The sequence below is a fragment of the Emys orbicularis genome, chromosome 13 (genome assembly GCF_028017835.1).
Source record: "Emys orbicularis isolate rEmyOrb1 chromosome 13, rEmyOrb1.hap1, whole genome shotgun sequence".
Taxonomy (NCBI): Eukaryota; Metazoa; Chordata; order Testudines; family Emydidae; genus Emys; species Emys orbicularis.
The window spans coordinates 18355272-18374348 of NC_088695.1; the positions used below are offsets into that span (position 1 = coordinate 18355272).

The 19077-nt window shown below is 47.0% G+C and overlaps 2 protein-coding genes across 2 annotated transcripts in view; one reads left to right on the forward strand and one right to left on the reverse strand.

Annotated features, from left to right (window-relative positions):
• The window catches only part of LOC135888172 (butyrophilin subfamily 1 member A1-like), a 64068-nt gene extending 59090 nt beyond the window's left edge, over positions 1-4978 (forward strand). The window contains exon 11 of the mRNA XM_065415987.1: positions 3905-4978. Coding sequence (XP_065272059.1) covers positions 3905-4458 — 554 coding nt within the window. The 3' untranslated portion in view covers positions 4459-4978. The remainder of the gene's footprint in view (positions 1-3904) is intronic.
• The window catches only part of LOC135887539 (zinc finger protein 850-like), a 437015-nt gene that overhangs the window by 394636 nt on the left and 23302 nt on the right, over positions 1-19077 (reverse strand). The gene's annotated exons all lie outside the window — the stretch shown is intronic.

Here is a 19077-nt window from a genome sequence, read left to right on the forward strand (position 1 = left end):
TTCTGGTCCACCCCCTTTTATAGCTTTGGAACAAGGTGGGAATCCTTTGTCTCTCTCTGGGTTCCCCCCCCCCTTCTAAATGGAAAAGCATCAGGTTTAAGATGGATTCCAATACCAGGTGACATGGTCACATGTCCTGTGAGACTTCATTACTCACTGGCTGGCACCGACATATACAGGAAGGCTTACAAGTAAATAAACCATTTACAACCAATTGTCCCAGTCAATGGGAGCCATCAAGATTCTAAGCCACCATTAATGGCCCACACTTTGAAGTCCTATTGTAACTATGCAGAGTTATACTTCATATTTCTAGTTTCAGATACAAGAATGATACATATATACAAATAGGATGAACACACTCAGTAGATTATAAGCTTTGTAATGATATCTTACAAGAGACCTTTTGCATAGCGCATATTGCAGTTACATTATATTCACACTCATGTTTATGAAAATATGCTTATATGCAGTGCAGCGCCAGCCAATGGGAGCTGCAGAGTCGGCTCTCAGGGCAGGAGCAGCCCATGGAGACCCCCCCCCAGGGGCCACCGGTCACTTCCGGGAGTGGCGTGCAGTGAGGGTGGGCAGGAAGCCTGCCTTAGCCATGCTGCACTGCTGTCTGGGGCCCCTGGGCCCTTTTACATTGCCCGGCCCCCTGGGCAATTGCCCCCTTTGCCCCCCGTCGGCAGGCCTGACCGCCTGGCATCCACCTCTCCCTTTTCCCCCTCTGATCCCATGTCTCCCACCCTACCGTCGCCCCCATCAGCACCCCTGTGCCTGCCACTGCCCTCACCCCAGATGCCCACCCCACCCCTCATCCTCCTCTGCTCTGCTGGCTCCCATCCTTCTCCTCACCCTCATCCCAACCCTTGCCCACCTGTGCCCACCTCTCTTCTAGCCTCATTCTGATCCCCTCTGCCCCTCTGGAGTCCTCCCATAGACTCATAGACTCATAGATTTTAAGGTCAGAAGGGACCATTGTGGTCATCTAGTCTGACCTCCCGCATGATGCAGGCCACAAAAGCTGACCCACCCACTTTCCCTTAACTCAGCTGTTGAAGTCTCCAGATCGTGATATAAAGACTTCAAGTCGCAGAGAATCCTCCAGCTTGCGACCCCTGCCCTATGCTGCGGAGGAAGGCGAAAAACCTCCAGGGCCTCTGCCAATCTACCCTGGAGGAAAATTCCTTCCTGACCCCAAATATGGCGATCAGTAGAACCCCGAGCATACAGGCAAGAATCTCCAGCCGGACCCTCATTTTACCAGCGATGGCACGTTATTGCCTAATTGACTAAAATCACGTTATCCCATCAAACCATTTCCTCCATGAACTTATCTAGCCTAATCTTGAAGCCAGGGAGGTCTTTCGCCCCCACCGTTTCCCTCGGAAGGCTGTTCCAAAATTTCACCCCTCTGACGGTTAGAAACCTTCGTCTAATTTCAAGCCTAAACCTCCCCACGGCCAGTTTATATCCATTTGTTCTCGTGTCCACATTAGTACTGAGCTGAAATAATTCCTCTCCCTCCCTGGTATTTATCCCTCTGATATATTTAAAGAGAGCAATCATATCCCCCCTCAGCCTTCTTTTGGTTAGGCTAAACAAACCGAGCTCCTCGAGTCTCCTTTCATAGGAAAGGTTTTCCATTCCTCAGATCATCCTAGTGGCCCTTCTCTGTACGTCGTTCGTCCTTTTTAAACATAGGAGACCAGAACTGCACACAGTACTCCAAATGAGGTCTCACCAGCGCCTTGTATAACGGAAGCAGCACCTCCTTGTCCCGACTAGAAATACCTCGCCTAACGCATCCCAAGATCGCATTAGCTTTTTTCACAGCCACGTCACATTGCCGACTCATAGTCATCCTGCGATCAACCAGGACTCCGAGGTCCTTCTCCTCCTCCGTCACTTCCAACCTATGCGTCCCCAGCTTATAACTAAAATTCTTGTTAGTCATCCCTAAATGCATCACCTTACACTTCTCACTATTAAATCTCATCCTATTATTATTACTCCAATTTACAAGGTCATCCAAGTCTCCCTGCAGAATATCCCGATCCTTCTCCCATCTACTCACCCCTCCCTCTGCCCCCCTGGTGCCAGCCCCTCCGCCCTGCCCTCCTTTTGTCTGCCCCCTGCTCAATCCCCCTCAATCTCCCTGGCACCTGCCCCTCCCTTTGCCCCCTTCCTGCCTGCTGCCCACCCCCCTATGCCTCACTGGCTCCCCTCCCCTCTGCCCCGGCACCCACTTCTGCCCTCCCCTCTTTCCCTCCTTTTGCCTGATCCTTCCTTTCCCTCCCCTTTTGTCCCCCTGGCACCTGCCCCACCCCCTGCCGCTTTGGCACCCACCCCTTCCCTTGTCCCCTCTACCCCCTCATGCCTTCCCCTTCCTTTGTCCCTTGTTGGCCCGGGTGCCTGCCCCATCCGGGGGCACTGTCTCCCCATTGTCCCCCCATTGTCCACCTCTCCCCCACTTTGCCCCCCAGTGCCTGCCTCTTCCTTCTCCCACACTGACCCCCTCCCCTCCACTTGATCCCTGGCACAAGCTCCTTCCCTCACCCCCTGTGCTCTGGTGCCTGCTCCTTCCCTCACTCCTTCTACCCTCTGGGGCCTGCTCTTCCCCTCGGGTTCCCTCGTCCCCGCCCCTGGTGCCTGCACCTCCCTTCACACCCCTCTGTCCTTCTCCACACTCCTCTCTCTGCCCCCCTTGTGCTCACCTGTTCCCTCACCCCCCAATCTGCCCCCCTGCCCTCCTTGCATCTGCCCGACCCCCCGCAACCCTCCTGGGGTCTGCCCCTTCCCACCATCTCCCTCTTGGTGCCCTCCCCTCCCCTCACTCCCTCCATTCCCCTCTGGTGCCTGCCCCGCCCCTCACCACCTTTGTCCCCTGTTCACCTGCTCCTTCCCCCATCCCCTCCTTTGCCCACCTCATGCCTGCCCCTTCCCTTGCTCCCCTCTAGACCCCTGGTGCCAACCCCTCCTTTTTCACCCCCTCTGCCTCCCTGGTGCCTGCCACCCCTTCTGTTTGCTGGTGCAACCCCCTTCCCTCTGCCCCCCTCTGTGCCCCAGTGCACCCCCCTTCTCCTGCCCTCCTTTGTCCCCTGGTGCCCACCTCTCCCCTCTTTTCCCCTAGGCATCAGCCCCTCTCCTCACCAACCCTCTACCCACTGGTGCCTGCCCCCCTCTTCCCCCTAAGCTCCTTGGCACCAGCCCCTCTGATCACCCCACTCTGTCCCCTTGACACCTGCTCCTCTCCTCACTCTGCTCTGCCCTCCAGTGACCGCCCCTGCCCTAGCTACCTCCTCTCCCCTGGTTCCTGCCTCACTTTGTCCCCCTGGTGCCTGCCCCACTCCTCATCTCCCCACCCCTGGCACCTGACCCTCTCCTCGACTCCCATCTGCCCCTCTGGAGTCCACCCCTCTTCTCATTTCCCCTGCCCCTTGGAGCTCCCCCCCCCATTCCCTTACACCCCTTTTTCCCTGGATGCCTGCCCCTTCCTTTGCTTCCCTGTGCCCCCTGGTGTCTGCCCACTTCTTCTTGGTGCCCACCCTTCCCCCCCCCCCCGCTGGTACCTGCTCCTTCCCTTGTCTCCCATTACTCTTGTGCCTGCCCCTCTGCTCACTCATCTCTGCCCCTCCCCTTTCCTCTCCCAGCATGAGCCTGGTGCCTTCCTGTCACTCTGTTGCCCTCCCCTCCCCCACCCTCACTGACTTGTCATCCCCCCCACACCTTCCTCTTGTCGTTCCCCTCAAGTTCACTCTCATGGGCAGACAGGGCCCTGAGTCCCCTTAAAGGGAAACGACCCCCCAGCACAGCGATTAACGTGGATGCAGGTTAATTTCCCTTTGATCTCAGTGACTAGCCCCTGCCCCCGGCACTGATTCTGTGACTCTCTCCCCAGTGGACATGACTCTGGATCTAGACACGGCAAATCCCTGGCTAGTCCTGTCGGAGGATCAGAAATGTGTGAGATATGGAGACACACAACAGGATCTGCCCGACAAACCTGAGAGATTTGATCCTTTTCCCTGTGTCCTGGGCGCTGAGCAGTTCACGGGTGGGAGGCATTACTGGGAGGTGGAGGTAGGAGACAAGACTAGATGGACTCTGGGGGTTTGTAGGGAATCTATGAGCAGGAAGGTCACACCCACACCTGGGAATGGATGCTGGGTCATGTGGCTGAGGGGTGGGGAATACAAGGCTGGCACCTCCACCTCTCCTCCCATCTCCGTGAGCATCCAGCCCAGCCGGGTGGGGATTTTCCTGGACTATGAGGCGGGCGAGGTCTCATTTTACAATGTGACTGACAGGTCCCATCTCTTCACTTTCACTGGCACTTTCTCTGGGACTCTCCGTCCTTATTTCTATCCTGGTCACAAAGCTGGGGGTACAAACGTGGCTCCCCTGATAATCTGCCCGGTCCCAGCTCAGGCCGGAGGGAATCTCTGCCTCTGACAGTGACATCCACGGCACAGACTCTCCCCTCCCAGCGCTGCTGCTCTTCCTGCCCCCCACCACACAGACACAGTGATGGAGGCCAGTTACTGCCAGCAACTGGATTTTTTGTGCTGACAAGGCACTGCCAGTTTCCCTTTTCAACTGGAGATTCCAGTTGAAAACCGGACACCTGGCAACCCCCAGCCCTCACCTTTCCCCGTCCTCTGCCCCAAGGGTAGCAGATGGTGTTGGATCAGGGTCATTCACTCCTGTCAGAATTTTCTATCCCTGTGAAATCTCAATGTAAAATATGAAAGAAAAAAGATTAGTTTGTATTTACACCTTGTTACAATTATATTTTGTGAATTAGAATATTTTAATTTACATTTCAACAGTATTTCAAAAACAAGCACCTAAACATATTTTTAGAAATGGAATTCTTTACATTTATTTTTTGATTCCTTCCTCAAATCTATATTGAAGTTTAACTTATCTAAATAATGTCATTTGTATTTCAACTGTGGAATTTTAAAATATTTATCTTAACAAAATAAACTATTAAATTGTCAGACTGGGGTGTTCAGTTACAATGTACATGTGTCAAAAACATCACAAGTACACACATGTGCAGCTGCTCTCTGTCTCTCTCTCTCCCTCTCTTTATTGTGTTGACTGGTTCTCTCTGGAAGGCAGGGCACATACATCCACCTCCTGCACTACATCTTTGAAAATTAATAGGTGAAAAAATGATAGACTTAACTTAAATACATTGCTTATATAATCTTGTGTGAGTTAATTAATATTCTTTTAAAAATCATGAATTAATGCTGACAGAAGTTCAATTTGTAGCTACATATAATCGGTAATCAAGATATGATCCTTCCTTTCTTTTTCTCACATCAATGAACAAAACACAGTCCCCAACCTCAAATGCTTTCTTCCTATATATAGAAATCTCTTCTACACTCTCCATTTTTTAGTTTTATTTTTCTTTAGAAATATTATTTGCAGGCAATGTACTGTCAGTGTTCACTGTTGATTTCAATGTACTGCCGGGCTCTTCATGTTCTTGGTTATAAGGACACAACAAATGTAGTTTGGTAAAGAAATAGAGAAGAGGTTGTATTCCTTTACTGAATCATCACAAATTAAGTGCCAGCATCTTCAATACAAATAAGTTAATGACATGAAATCTGGTGAAGCTTTATTGGGAAACCTTTCTTCTCGGCCACAAATCAGTCAAAAGGGTGATTATTTTCTTTTTACTCTAAACGTCACCTGACAAGAAAGTTGCTCCAGGAAATTTATTACAATTCCTCTGGGTTCTGTCCACCACCTTCTGGAATGCTCTGTAAAAATAGTGACTGATTGGTCTAATTCCTTGAAATTAGCGACTGAACCTCATTTCTTGCAGAGCTTGCTGAGCAGAGTATGAGGGGAGGTGTGACAGGTTGGATCACAGAAACCCCCTTGGGAGCTGCCACCCGATGTACCAAGACTACCCCTGCTCCTGTTTTCCCTGCCAGCTCAGGACTCCAGCACCCGGTCTTGCTGAGCCAGACACTCCCGTCTGCTCCAACACAGACCCAGGGTCTGAATAACTTGCCCCAAAGCTGCAAGTTTACCTGAAAACTACTCACAGAAGTGTGCTTGTCTTTAGCACTCAGATGCCCAGCTCCCAATGGGGTCTAAACCCAAATAAATCCGTTTTACCCTGCATAAAGCTTATGCAGGGCAAACTCATAAATTCTTCACCCTCTATAACACTGATAGAGAGATATGCACATTTGTTTGCTCTCCCAGGTATTAATACATACTCTGAGTTAATTAATAAGTAAAAAGTGATTTTATTAAATACAGAAAGTAGGATTTAAGTGGTTCCAAGTAGTAACAGACAGAACAAAGTAAGTCACCAAGCAAAATAAAATAAAATGCGCAAATCTATATCTAATCAAACTGAATACAGACAATCTCACCCTCAGAGATGCTTCAGTAAATTTTTTCTCAGACTGGACACCTTCCAGGCCTGGGCACAGTTCTTTCCCCTGGTACAGCTCTTGTTCCAGCTCAGGTGATAGCTAGGGGATTCTTCATGATGGCTCCTCTCCTCTCTGTTCTTTTCCACCCCTTTATATATCTTTTGCATAAGGCGGGAACCCTTTGTCCCTCTGGGTTTCCACCCCCCCTCACTGGAAAAGCACCAGGTTAAAGATGGATTCCAGTTCAGGTGAGATGATCACATGTCACTGCAAGACTTAATTACCCACTTGCCAGCACACACATATACAGGAAGACTCACAGGTAAAACAGAGCCATTTGCAGACAATGGTCCTTGTTAATGGGAGTCATCAAGATTCCAAACCACCATTAATGGCCCACACTTTGCATAATTACAATAGGCCCTCAGCGTTCTATTTTATATTTCTAGTTTTAGAGTGGTACATTTATACAAATAGGATGATCACACTCAGTATATTATAAGCTTTGTAATGATACCTTACAAGAGACCTTTTGCATGAAGCATATCCCAGTTACATTATATTCACTTATCATGTTTTTATAAAACCATATAGACTGCACAACGTCACAAGAGGCACATCACATGGCATTACTAGGACTACTTTTTGTTTTAAACATGATGCGTTATGAACATTTTCAATGTAGTAATTCAGTTTTGAAGATTTATTCACAATATGCCATTCATGGCAGCGTGCCCTAAATTTGATGGATTCATTTGTATTTATTTTCAAATAATCAAGGTAAAAGATAATTTGAGAGTGTTTTTAATCCAGTCTGCTGGTGTGTAGGTGGCATGGGCTGCTGAAGCTATCTGTTTTTCCTAGTTTTTAACAGGGAAATTTTAATCTAAAAATAGATATTTCTGAAGGAAATTTTAGGGAAAAATTACCTGTGTTCCTTTACACATAATTCAGTGAGAAATAGGGAATTACTGTGGTTTTTTATCCAATCTTATTGTGTTAGTGAAAACCATGTTGCATATTAACCTATTTTCCAATGTACTATCTGACAAGACATAGAAAATTAAAAATGAACATTGCCTGCAATCTCTTCATGCCACTTCTTGCTGTAAATTTTTAACTATGAATAGGCTCCCGCATCAGTTCCTGCAACCCCTGGCTGGCAGACCTCTGTGTGAATTAAGCAGCATGCAGTCTGCCAGGGACCCTCCACCAAATGTCTTTATTACTTTTTATCGTGCATCACAACATAGCAGCAGTTACAAGGAGCCCCCTTCCTGCTCCCTGATTCAGCCTTTTATACTGCTGCTTTCTTCTCAGCACTGAGCTAGTGACATCATCAGGCTCCCTACAGGTGCAGGTGATCCCCTTTGCCCTTCCAAACCCAAACTACTCAGTCCCTCCTCCTCTAACTGCACCCGGTGCCCTGGGTGTTCTCAGTGACCAGGGTGCTGGCTTCCAAATGGCTCAGTTTGTAACTGCTAGCAGCGCCCTGTCACACTGCCATGATTGTGTAATTGACCACCTAGTGAAAATAACACCAAATGTTCTAGCCACTCTGGTCATCAGTTCAAACTCTACTGCCCTGCCCTCAGGTGACCAATCATCAGACCCGCCCTTTAAATTCTCTGGGAATTTAAAAAAATACCTTCCTGTTTGCTCAGCCAGGCGTGGAGTGCTCTCATCACATCTTTCCAGGTGACCATGCCTCCACGTGCCAGGTGATCCCCAGTGGATCACCACCTGGCAATGGCGAGGTGCTGGACCTCATCAGTGTTTGGGGGGAGGAAGCTGTCCAGTCCCAGCTGCACTCCAGCCATAGGAATTATGATACCTTCGAGCAGATATCAAGGGACATGATGAAAGGGGCCATGACCGGGACGAACTGCAGTGCGGGGTTAAAGTGAAGGATCTGTAGAATGCCTACCGCAAGGCAAACCACCACTCCGGTGCTGCCCCTGCAACCTGCCGTTTGTACAAAGAGCTGAACACAATACTGGGGGGCGACCCCACCTCCACTCCGAGTACCACAGTGGACACTTCAGAGCCCAGTTCAACAAGGCAGGAGGAGGAGGAGGAAGAAAGCGAGAGCAAGGGTGCTGAGGAGGAGGAAGAAACCCCGGAATCCCTAGATGCATGCAGCCAGGAGCTGTTCTCAAGCCAGGAGGAAGGTAGCCAGTCGCGGTGGCCAGTGCTTGGGGAAGGACAAACACCAGTGGAGATTCCTGGTAAGTGGCTTTTATTTTGGGAAGGAAGTTATTCGGTGCGGGCTCTTGGCGCAAGGAAGGTTAGGGCTGCATGCATGCCTAGATGCGGAATAGGACATTGATGTGCTCTCTCACATCGCGGTAATCGGCCTCAGTGATCTCTTCAAAGGTCTCTGCCAGAACTTGGGCAATGCGCTTGCATAGGTTTCTTGGGAGAGCCACTGTGGTCCTTGTCCCAGTCAGGCTGACATGTCCACACCACTGTGCCGGGAGAGAAGGGGGGACCATTGCTGCACACAGGCAAGCTGCATATGGGCCAGGGTAGAAGCTGCATTGTAGTAGAAGACCCTCCCTGGCTTCCCAGGTCACCCTCAGCAGTGAGATATCTTCCAGGATGAACTCCTGTGGAAAATGTGGGGACAGTGTTCAGTATAGGGGTGCCCTGCAGCTGTTGGCTCTCCCCAAGGCACAGAAACCCAGAGGACAGTACAGCCATGAAACAATCAGTCCCCCTTGACCCTATGCTTACTCACCATTTTGGGGCTCCCGTCAGTAGCGTAACTGGGGGGGAGCAGGGGGCGCAGCCGCTCCCCCCTTAGCACATTTTCCAAAAGCTGCGCCTTTCCAGGTAGCCAGCACTGGGCTCCGGACTTGAAGTCCGGGGCCAGGTTTTGTGTGCAGCCCCCGGCTGGCTCTGGGATCCGCACCGCCCCCCTGCATCCTCAGCCCTGCTCGCTGGCTCCTGGGCTGCAGGCAGCGTCAGCTGGTTGCCTGGCTCCCCAGGGATGAGGAGGAGGAGGAGGAGGAGGAGCAGTAGCGTAGCTAGTGGGGGAGCAGGGGGAGTGCCCGCTCCCCCCTGAGCACATTTTGCAAAAGCTGTGCCTTTCCACGCAGCCAGCACTGGGCTCTAAGTCCGGAGCCAGGTTTTGGCTGTGGCCGCCGGCTGGCTCTGGGCTCTGCACCGCCCTCCCCCATCTCCAGCCTGGCTCGCTCGCTCCCCCCCAGGGATGAGGAGGAGGAGGCTCCCTAAGCGGCAGGGGGGGGGGGGATTTCATTTTTAAGACTTGTACAATAACAAGACAGAGAAGATAAACTAGGAGAGACTTCCCTCTGAGTTTCCCAGATTTTGAGATTTTGTTAGAGATTTGTTACTGTGCTTGTGACTAAATAGAATGCAGTGACTAAATTCTACATAGTTGTGAATTAATCCAATTACATTTAGAAACCAGGTTCATTAACTACATTGTAGTTCCGTTGTAATTAGCTTATTTCATTTTTAGATACAAACACTTAGCACAATATATCAAAAAGGTCTCTTCACACTCAGGCCAGTATAAATACATAGAAATTACTTCACTGGAATATAAGAGTACCTGATCAACAGCATATGGAACACAAGGGACAATAATAAGTGATTCCATTTTAAAGTTAATTTACTATTTGTATGAACTAGTGGTAAGGACAGATGTAATCACAGTCACTGGGCTAGAAAGGGAATCCACATGGCTTACCTGGAACTGGATGGTCAGATCCCTGAAGTCTGTCCATGGGAAAGTTTTACTGGTATACATTTTTCTGCTATAACTATACAGGTGTAAATATAGTGAAAGTGTGTGTCCACACTGCTTTGTTTATGTTGGCTTAAACTACTTCGCTAGTGACTCATTGCATCCACACAGCTCTTCACTTTTTCAAAATAAGTGCACAGCCTTCTGGGTAGTTATCCCATGGTACAATGTTCCATAGCAGGGCTCTCTGCATTCTGGGATTTTTTTCATGGTGCATTGTGGGATGCCTACCAGAACCTACTGGAATTCTGATACTTGAGATCAAACTTACAAACGTCCCTGGTTCCTCTCCTGATGATCCATAATTCATCCGATTTTTTGCAAGACAGCACCATTTTCCAACTGCTGCCAGACAGCATGCAGGAAACACTGCTGAGCACTGTGATTCTGACAGGCATTCATTCAAACTGGCTGTTCCACATGAATTGGCTTTCCCACCAGTGGATGGCTTTAGAGGGGTTGTGGGACAGACATGGTGATGCCACAGTGATAGAGGAGGATGGGATAGAACATCACGCTGTAGAAAGGCTCCTTCACTAGAGATCTGTGCAGCGCTCGCCCTAGAGCTGCAGCGGCAGAATGCCAACACAAGAGTTCCCTGCAGCATGGAGATGCATGTGGCCATTGCTGTCTGGAAGCACCCAGCCCTGACAGCTACGGGTCAGTATCTATCCAGATTGGTTTTAGTAGATGAATTGTCAGGGGCATTTTCATGGAGGTGGGGACTGCTATGGAGAGGTGCTGCTGGGAGCTTGGCAATGCATGGGAGATTATTGATAGATTTGCTCGGTTGGGGTTCCCAGATTATGTAGGAGTGATTGATGGGGACCCATGTTCCTGATATTCGTCCCCAACACCAGGTCTCAGAGTCCATCATCAAAAAGAGGTCTGGTGCTGCAAGGCCTCTGATCACCGTGCAGCATTCGGCATTATTAATGTGCGGTGGCCATGGTGCCAGGATCTTTAGAAACTCAGACCGGTTTTACACATTGAAAAAGCGAACTTTTGCCCCGTTAGCCATTATGGATATAAATGGTTTTGTGATTCCTCCTGTTGTGCCTAAAGGGTCAAATTTGACCCTTGAATATGCAGTTGTGACATTCTTTTACTTCAGCGCTATAAGGTAAATGATACAATAGAATAGCTCACACTTGAATCATGTGTGTATTCTTGTATTCAAACCGAGGCCCATTTTTTAGGCCAAGTTACCCACAATTCAACTTTGAAGTGCTTTACACAGTTTTATTATCCTTGAGTTAACAGACTTTCTAACTATATAAATGTTATAGTAAAGAAGAAGAATGAATATTCTCTTGCGACCTTCAGGTGAAAAATATGATTGTAAAGCAAGGAATAAACAAAGGCCTCTTAATAAAGCCACACATTTTAGACCCTAAAAGAATGACCTGCCTTTCTCTTCATTTAGATTTCTATATAACATTGTGAATGAACCTGTACTGGGAAGTCAGAAATAAGATGTAACACACTGAAAGGTCTCAAAATGGACTTAGTACCAAAATAAATGCTTCAATTTATCTCCTAATAAGTGACATAAAACTTTATAAATGGTGCTACAATTAGTTTTCTCTGTGTAAATGCAGACAGTACCTCGTTGCTGAAAGGTATCAAGGACCCACATAAAGAAGCTATAAAATTAAATCTCAGCCAGGAAAGTGAGACCAAAAACCTATCTCCAAAATTCTTCTGAAGATGTTTCTTATCTTTGAGCAAACTCAGTGGTTTCATCACAACCATTAGTGCGCCTCTTAGGAATGTGCAAAAGTGTGCAAAACTTAATATGTAATCTCACAACATTCCCTAATTCAGGGGTAGGCAACCTATGGCATGTGTGTCAAAGGTGGCATGCGAGCTGATTTTCAGTGGCACTCACACTGCCCGGGTCCTGACCACTGGTCCCAGGGGCACCACTGCTGGCCTGGGGTACCGGCCGCCAGCCCCCTGACAGCTGGGGTTCCATCCGCCAGCCCCGCTCAGCCCGCTGCCGGCCCCGGGTCCCAGTCACTGGTCCTGGGGGCTCTGCTGCCAGCCTGGGGTACCAGCCGCCGGCCCCCTGCCAGCCGGGGTTCTGTCCGCCGGCCCCTCTCAGCCCACTGCCGGCCCCGGGTCCCAGACCCCAGTCCCGGGGGCTCCGCTGCCAGCCTGGGGTACCAGCCGCTGGCCCCGGGCTCTGCAGCCGCCCCAGCTGTGGCCCACTGGCCCCATCCTGGGGCAGTGAGGGGTGCAGACAGGGGCAAGAGGGGGCACAGCTCAGCACCCTCACCTTAAAAATTATTCCAGCGCCACTGTACTGGGATATTTTTAAGTCCTGATTTGCTACTTACATCACTATCATGCCACGTGGGATAGCGCACTGCATTTGACGTTGAGATTAGAATGTACATGCAAGAACTGGAATTAAAATTTTCTGACAGGTTTCAAGATTTCCAGCGATTTGGCCCAATGCTTTCTTTTCTAATTAAACCTGAAAAGTTCAACGAAAGCGACTTGGATTTGTCTGTATTTCAGTGGATAGGTGTTGAAGATTTCGAAATGCAGCTCATTCAGTTAAAAAGCTCAGAATTGTGGGCATCAACGTTTGGAGATCTGTGGAGTGCACTTGAAGCTACCAAGAGAGATCATGGGGCCTCTATTCTGACCTGCTGGACGTCCCTGCCAGTGAAATTTAACAGTTTGAAGAAAATTGCATTTGCAATGCTTTCAGCATTTGGATTCACATACCTGTGTGAACAGGTATTTTCACACATGAAATCTGTCCTCTGTCCCTTTCAAAGCTGGTTAACAACTGATCACTCAGAAGCCTGTGTGCAGCTTAAAGTATCCAAATACGTGCCAGACATTGGAAAACTCAGCAAGGAAAAGCAAGGTTAAGGATCACACTAAACTGATAAGATCTGCATTTTAGTTTAATTTTAAATGAAGCTTCTTAAACATTTTAAAAACCTTATTTACTTTACATACAACAATAGTTTAGTTATATATTATAGACTTATAGAAAGAGACTTCTAAAAACGTTAAAATGTATTACTGGCACGCGAAACCTTAAATTAGATTGAATAAATGAAGACTTGGCACACCACTTCTGAAAGGTTGCTGACCCCTGCTCTAATTCATAAGATGAAGAAAAATAAACAACCAATGTTTTAGACATCCAAGGAAAAATAAAACTCTAATGCCAAAAAATAAATAAATAAATAAAACCCAACCACCACCAATGAAAGACTTTTTGGTAATAAAGCAGGTTTTTGTGGAGATGTATGTAGTTGGATGTATTCATATACATGAAAAGAGATTTACTAACAAAACATGAGATTTTCGTGCATAAAGTTGTAGTATATGCTCATATATTAGTAAATCTAGGGATGTTGTATAAAGGTTAAGTGTAAGAATTGTGCAGTTATATTAGATAACATTATTAGTAAGAATTAGCCCTCTTGTTTTGTTACTAATGTTTTGAAGTATCTTGGCAATGCTTAAAATAAGAGAGGCATGCCATGCATCTGAAGAAGTGAAGTTTTTTACCCACGAAAACTTATGCCCAAATAAATCTGTTAGTCTTTAAGGTGCCACTGGACTCCTTGTTGTTTTGTACAGACTAACACGGCTACCTCCTGATACTTAAAATAAGAGAGATCATTCTAACCATATGGAGTCAGGATACTGATTTTATAATGAACTTGGAAGCTCTTAAAATTAGAATCAAACTAGGGGTAATTTCTTCCTGCATTTGGAAGTGGGATGGAATTAAGCTCTCCTGAAATTAAAGTTGAGTAAAAAGAAAGAAGAATAAAGCTTCCAGAAGATAATTACCAAGTTATAACAAAATATAAGAAAACATATTCTGTTTTTAAATGGCTCATGAAGACGTAGCAACAGGAAATTGAGCCAAAATCCTTTTAAAACTATTAGGAGTCCAAAGAGGCTGGAAACCCTTTTGTGGAGCTCAAACGCCACCTAGTGGATGAGCAGGAAATTTGCCATGACATTTTAATTTAGCCAGTTAACAAGTGACAATCTGCAGTTAAAAGAAATGACTCCCCAAAAGAAAAGGGCCAGGTATGTACTTTTGAGGTAGACCACCCCCTCAATGCAACCAAATGGGGAGATGATACATAAAAAAGATTGTCAAGCCCAAAACCTTTGTCCAGCAAAATCCTGCATCTGGCAAATTATGTTCGGCAGATCAACACCGGATTCAGAGGAAGCTGATCCATTCCATATAAGAAATGTTCTAAGAGAAAGTGATTTTCTTGTTCTCTAAGGTTGAGAACTTAGATCCTGGGATGCTAAAATCCAGAATCCCAGCTTGGGGGAAAAGACATTTCTCTTAGGACAGAATCCTAAGTCCCAACACGGAGAAAAAGACTGCACACCAAACCACAGAAGGAAGGGTGAGAAATTCCACCTGCTTAGAAGTACCTAAAGACTTTGAAAATCAATGCTTATTGCTAAAATTCCACAGGGAACATCTGTGCTTGGAAGGAAGTCAGAATTTGGCCTTGGAGAGCTTAATTATTGTTTTCCTACTACACTGAATCCACTGGTGTTCAGATCTGTTTCATAAAACCATACTCTTGGGCTGGTAGGTACTCTTAACTAGAAAACACTAAAGTCAAAAACCTAACAACTTTCATCCAACGATTAAAAAGTATCCTTATTTCAAACAGTGCAAAAGAAAGGAATGACACTAGAAATAGTAAAAAGGAATAGAGCCTTAAAGTAATTTAAGATTGGGATAAATTCTCCTCCAAAGAATATAACTGAACTGAAGTTATAGGATTTGAATCTAAGAATATTGTAACTAAAACTGATTTAGCGTGGATTTAAACTGCATGTGTTCACCTGGAACTGCCAGAGTTATTGTTCACACCTTATGTGTGCAGTCCTGAGCTCACTTTACTTGGTTTACTAAGTTATTTGTCTTAGGGTGGAACCCAAGAAGGAACTTAGACGGTATGATGCTGAGCGTTACAGGACCCACACTGTGATCCACCAACCTGAGTTAGGTGCCAGATGTTCCTATACAATCAGTGGGGAGAGCTAGGCAGCTAAAACTGTGATCCAGCAAAACCAGCTTTCTAAGCAAGGAGCTGCTTAGCAACCAATGGAAGATGCCAACTAGCCAGGTGTGTTCTAAATCCAGGCTGCGGGAAGGAGCCTAGCTCTGCTTAGCGATTCAGGAATGGGAACCTGCCTTGGGAGATGGCTTAGGCTCCTAAGGCATTTCTTGCAGGAATGAGCTTGGTGCTTTCCTCACTCCCCACAAAATGGTTGGAGGAGATGGTGATGCCTCTCTCACAACTTTCACCAGGGTGTTTGCAGCAGTTATCTGGGACAGAGGCTGATTTAAGCAATAGGTTACATACCACAGTTAGTAGTTGTGTAATTTCATATCTGAGTTCCTTCAAAACTCTGGGGTGAATCCCATCTGGCCCTGGTGACTTATTACTGTTCAATTTATCAATTTGGTCCAAAACGTCCTCTACTGACACCTCAATCTGGGGCAGTTCCTCAAACACAGCTATGAACTACGCATATACTTCCCTGGAGGTCTGAGCTCTGCAGGCTGCCTCAAACAATGGCTTCCCCAATCATCTCAGACAGTCGGGTGTTAACCCCACAGGCCGCCTGAGGGCAATGGAAATACCAGGGCAGGGTGGGGGTCTTGAGCCTCCATGGGGACTGCATGGGTGACCGAGGGCTCAGTCTGGCCCATACTATGTGACTCTGTAAATCCATTAGATACACAAATTACTGTGGATTCTCTGGCCCATAATAAGCCTGAAGTGGGGATGGGGATCCCATGCAGCTGAGATTCTCGGTCCTTTGTGAATTTTTGTTATTAAAGAACAAAATGAGGAGAAAAAGAGATGATGGAGTACAAATTTGAAAAAGTGCATCAGCTCCCGAGAGAGGAAGAGCAGCTGCTTCTGCAGAGACTGGAGGAGGAGGAGGAGAGGGGGACTTCGCAGAGACTATTGAGAAAAGTAACCAAACTGTCTCAGCAAAGGTCCCCTCTGCAGAAGCTGAAATAGAGGATAATAGAGAGATAGAGACAAAGTGTCAGCAACTGACTGCTGCGCAGCTGAAGAGGAGATGACATCAAAGATCTACCCCTCCTCTACCCATCCCCCATCTCTGCATCAAGGCTTATGGTCAATGCTCCTGTTGTTGATTAAATTGAATTTAGCCTCCCCCTTCATCTCCACGCTCATGCTGCAGGGAGGTGATGTCTGGCAGTTTAAAACTCAGGCTGCTCACAAAGCGAATATTGTGAGGTCTTGGAGTTACTATGATGCAGGTTATTAGTTCTTCCCCATCTCTCCTTCCTCTAGGACTTGCAGAGAACCCAGGCCAGGTACCTCTCTATGCCATGGGTGGCTTTGTAGAACCCAGCACTATGTTCTTTATCATAGGAAACAGTCTCTCAAGAGAGATGATGGCTGGTTCAAGCACAAACCCTGTCAAAACAGTAAAAAGCAGGGGCACAGACAAAATGTGCAGGTTAGTGAAAGAACCACTTCATTGGGGTAATCCAGAGGGTTTAAGATAAACCAGCTTTCAGGTGACAACATGGAGTCCACGGAGGGTCTGTCTTCACTGCAGAGCTAACTCCAGTTGTCTATTCGTGGCCACACTGAAATAACATGCAAATTACAGTGTCCACACTGGCACTGTTCTCACTTTGCATGTCACTACGATTTCCGGTGGCAGATCCCATGACTCTCAGTACTGCAGAACGCCGAGTTGCTTTCCAGTTCAGGCGTTTGTGTGTGGATGGATGGGTCTTGAGTTAGGGTAATACTCAGGTTATAACTAGAGCCAAGCCAAGCCAAGTCGTGAGAGTGTAATAACTTCTCAAGAACTGTTGAACTTAGAAGAAGATCGAGTATTATTTGGATTTCTTTACAAGCAGAAGTCAGACTTAAAATGGAGCTGGATAATGGTTCCACTGTGTTTTTAACTTCACAACACAGCGATCAGAGACTACGTAAAACAGTGAGGTTGCAGCAAACCTCAGTGCTACTAAAAACATACAGGGGAAATCCTTGGTCCCCTGGGTTTGTCACAGTGAGGGAGGTAACATCTAACTAAACAGCATATGCTAAACATCTGTGTTGTGAAGCGAACAGATCAGATATTAAATGACAGAAAGATTCAGCTAGACTGGCAAATCAGCAAATCCCTGAAGTTAAATAAATGATGGACTCCATTACAAAACAAATTAGCTAAACTTTTGGACAAGGAGCTTTCAATGAACATGTCCTCAGGAAGACACCTAGACAGCTGCTAAGCACAAGTTCAGCAGGATGTTCTACCCCAGTGACATCCATTGAAAATACCGCACCTACAACCCAACCACAGACAGTGACTCGTGACAGCACCAATGAGCCTCATGTCTTGCTTCTACTACAAGTGACCCTAGCAGCACACAGCAGATTGACTTTGAAAGTCAATCTGCCCAGCTCCATTCACTGCACCCCAGGACAGATTGACTTTCCTGGGGAGAAGGTGAGGGGCAGAGAACGGAAAAGTCAGTTCCTGCCTCTGCCTGATCCCCGCGCTGCTGGGGGGATGTGCTGCCTTGGGAACAGTGTCGCGGGGGAGGGAATTCCCCAAAGCCACTCCTTTGATTCTACTCCTTTCTAGTATTTGGCTCAGAGACAGTTATTGGGGGGTTAACAATATCTCAGTGGGTTTGGTCATTGTGTGTAGTGTGCTGGATATTTAATCACAGTACTTTTGATAATAGATTGATAAGGGGTTTTTTAAATGTCCTTTTAAATTGAAGAGGGAGGGGTATGTAGTGTGCAAGAATTGGGTAGTTTCCCTTGAAATAGTTTGCGAGTCCTCTGGTGACACGCTTTGTGTTCTATGTTTTAAGGAAGCTGCTGTCAGAAACCACCCACCTGCATCAGTGTATGTATGTGGCTCAGCCTTGCATATCTGTGTATACAGTAGAACCTCAGAGTTACAAACACCAGAGTTACGAACTGACCAGTCAACCACACACCTCATTTGGAACCAGAAGTACACAATCAGGCACCACTAGAGACAACAAAAGAATAAAGAAAGAAAAGCTAATACAGTACAGTATAAAGGTAAATAAAGGAAAAGCAGCATTTTTCTTCTGCATAATAAAGTTTAAAAGCTGTTTTAAGTCAATATTCAGTTATAAACTTTTGAAAGAACCATAAAGTTTTGTTCAGTTACAAACAACCTCCATTCCTGACTGAGTTTCTACTGTAATTAGTAAACACAGTTATTTGGGAGCCAGCTGTGCCCGGTGGCTTCTCCATACTGAGTTTGTTGTGTAAAGAGCAAAAAAACATAACAGAATATTTTTCATTTCCTGTTTTTCTCTCCTTCTGTATTTATTTCCCCCTCCACACCCAGACCGCCCCCCAGCAACAACCTGACAATGGCTTTCCTGAGCTGTCTGCACTGCTGCTATTGTTCTTTTCTAACCCCAAGGAATGGGGGAGGGGGGTGCAAATCCTATTCTGCAGCCTGTCGGGGCAAGAAGGGCGATGGGGGGAGTTTCAGGAGGGGCTTTAATCCATTTCGCACCTTGATTCCCTCCAGCTGCTTTCTCTGCAGATGCTCTAGACTCTGCAATGCTGGAAGAATTCTTGGTCACTTTATTGCAGCCCCAATCCACCCACTCCCACCAGGACTAAACCCCAAAAGCCATTTTTAAACCCTGGCAGGAACAGTCCCTGAAGTTACCAAATGCTAGAAAAGAGCAGGATCCAAGGAGCCGCTCTGGGGGATCCCCCTGATACTGTCCCCAGGGCAGCGCATCCCCCCAGCAGCACAGGGACCAGGCAGAGGCAGGAACTGACTTTTCCTCTCCCTGCTCCT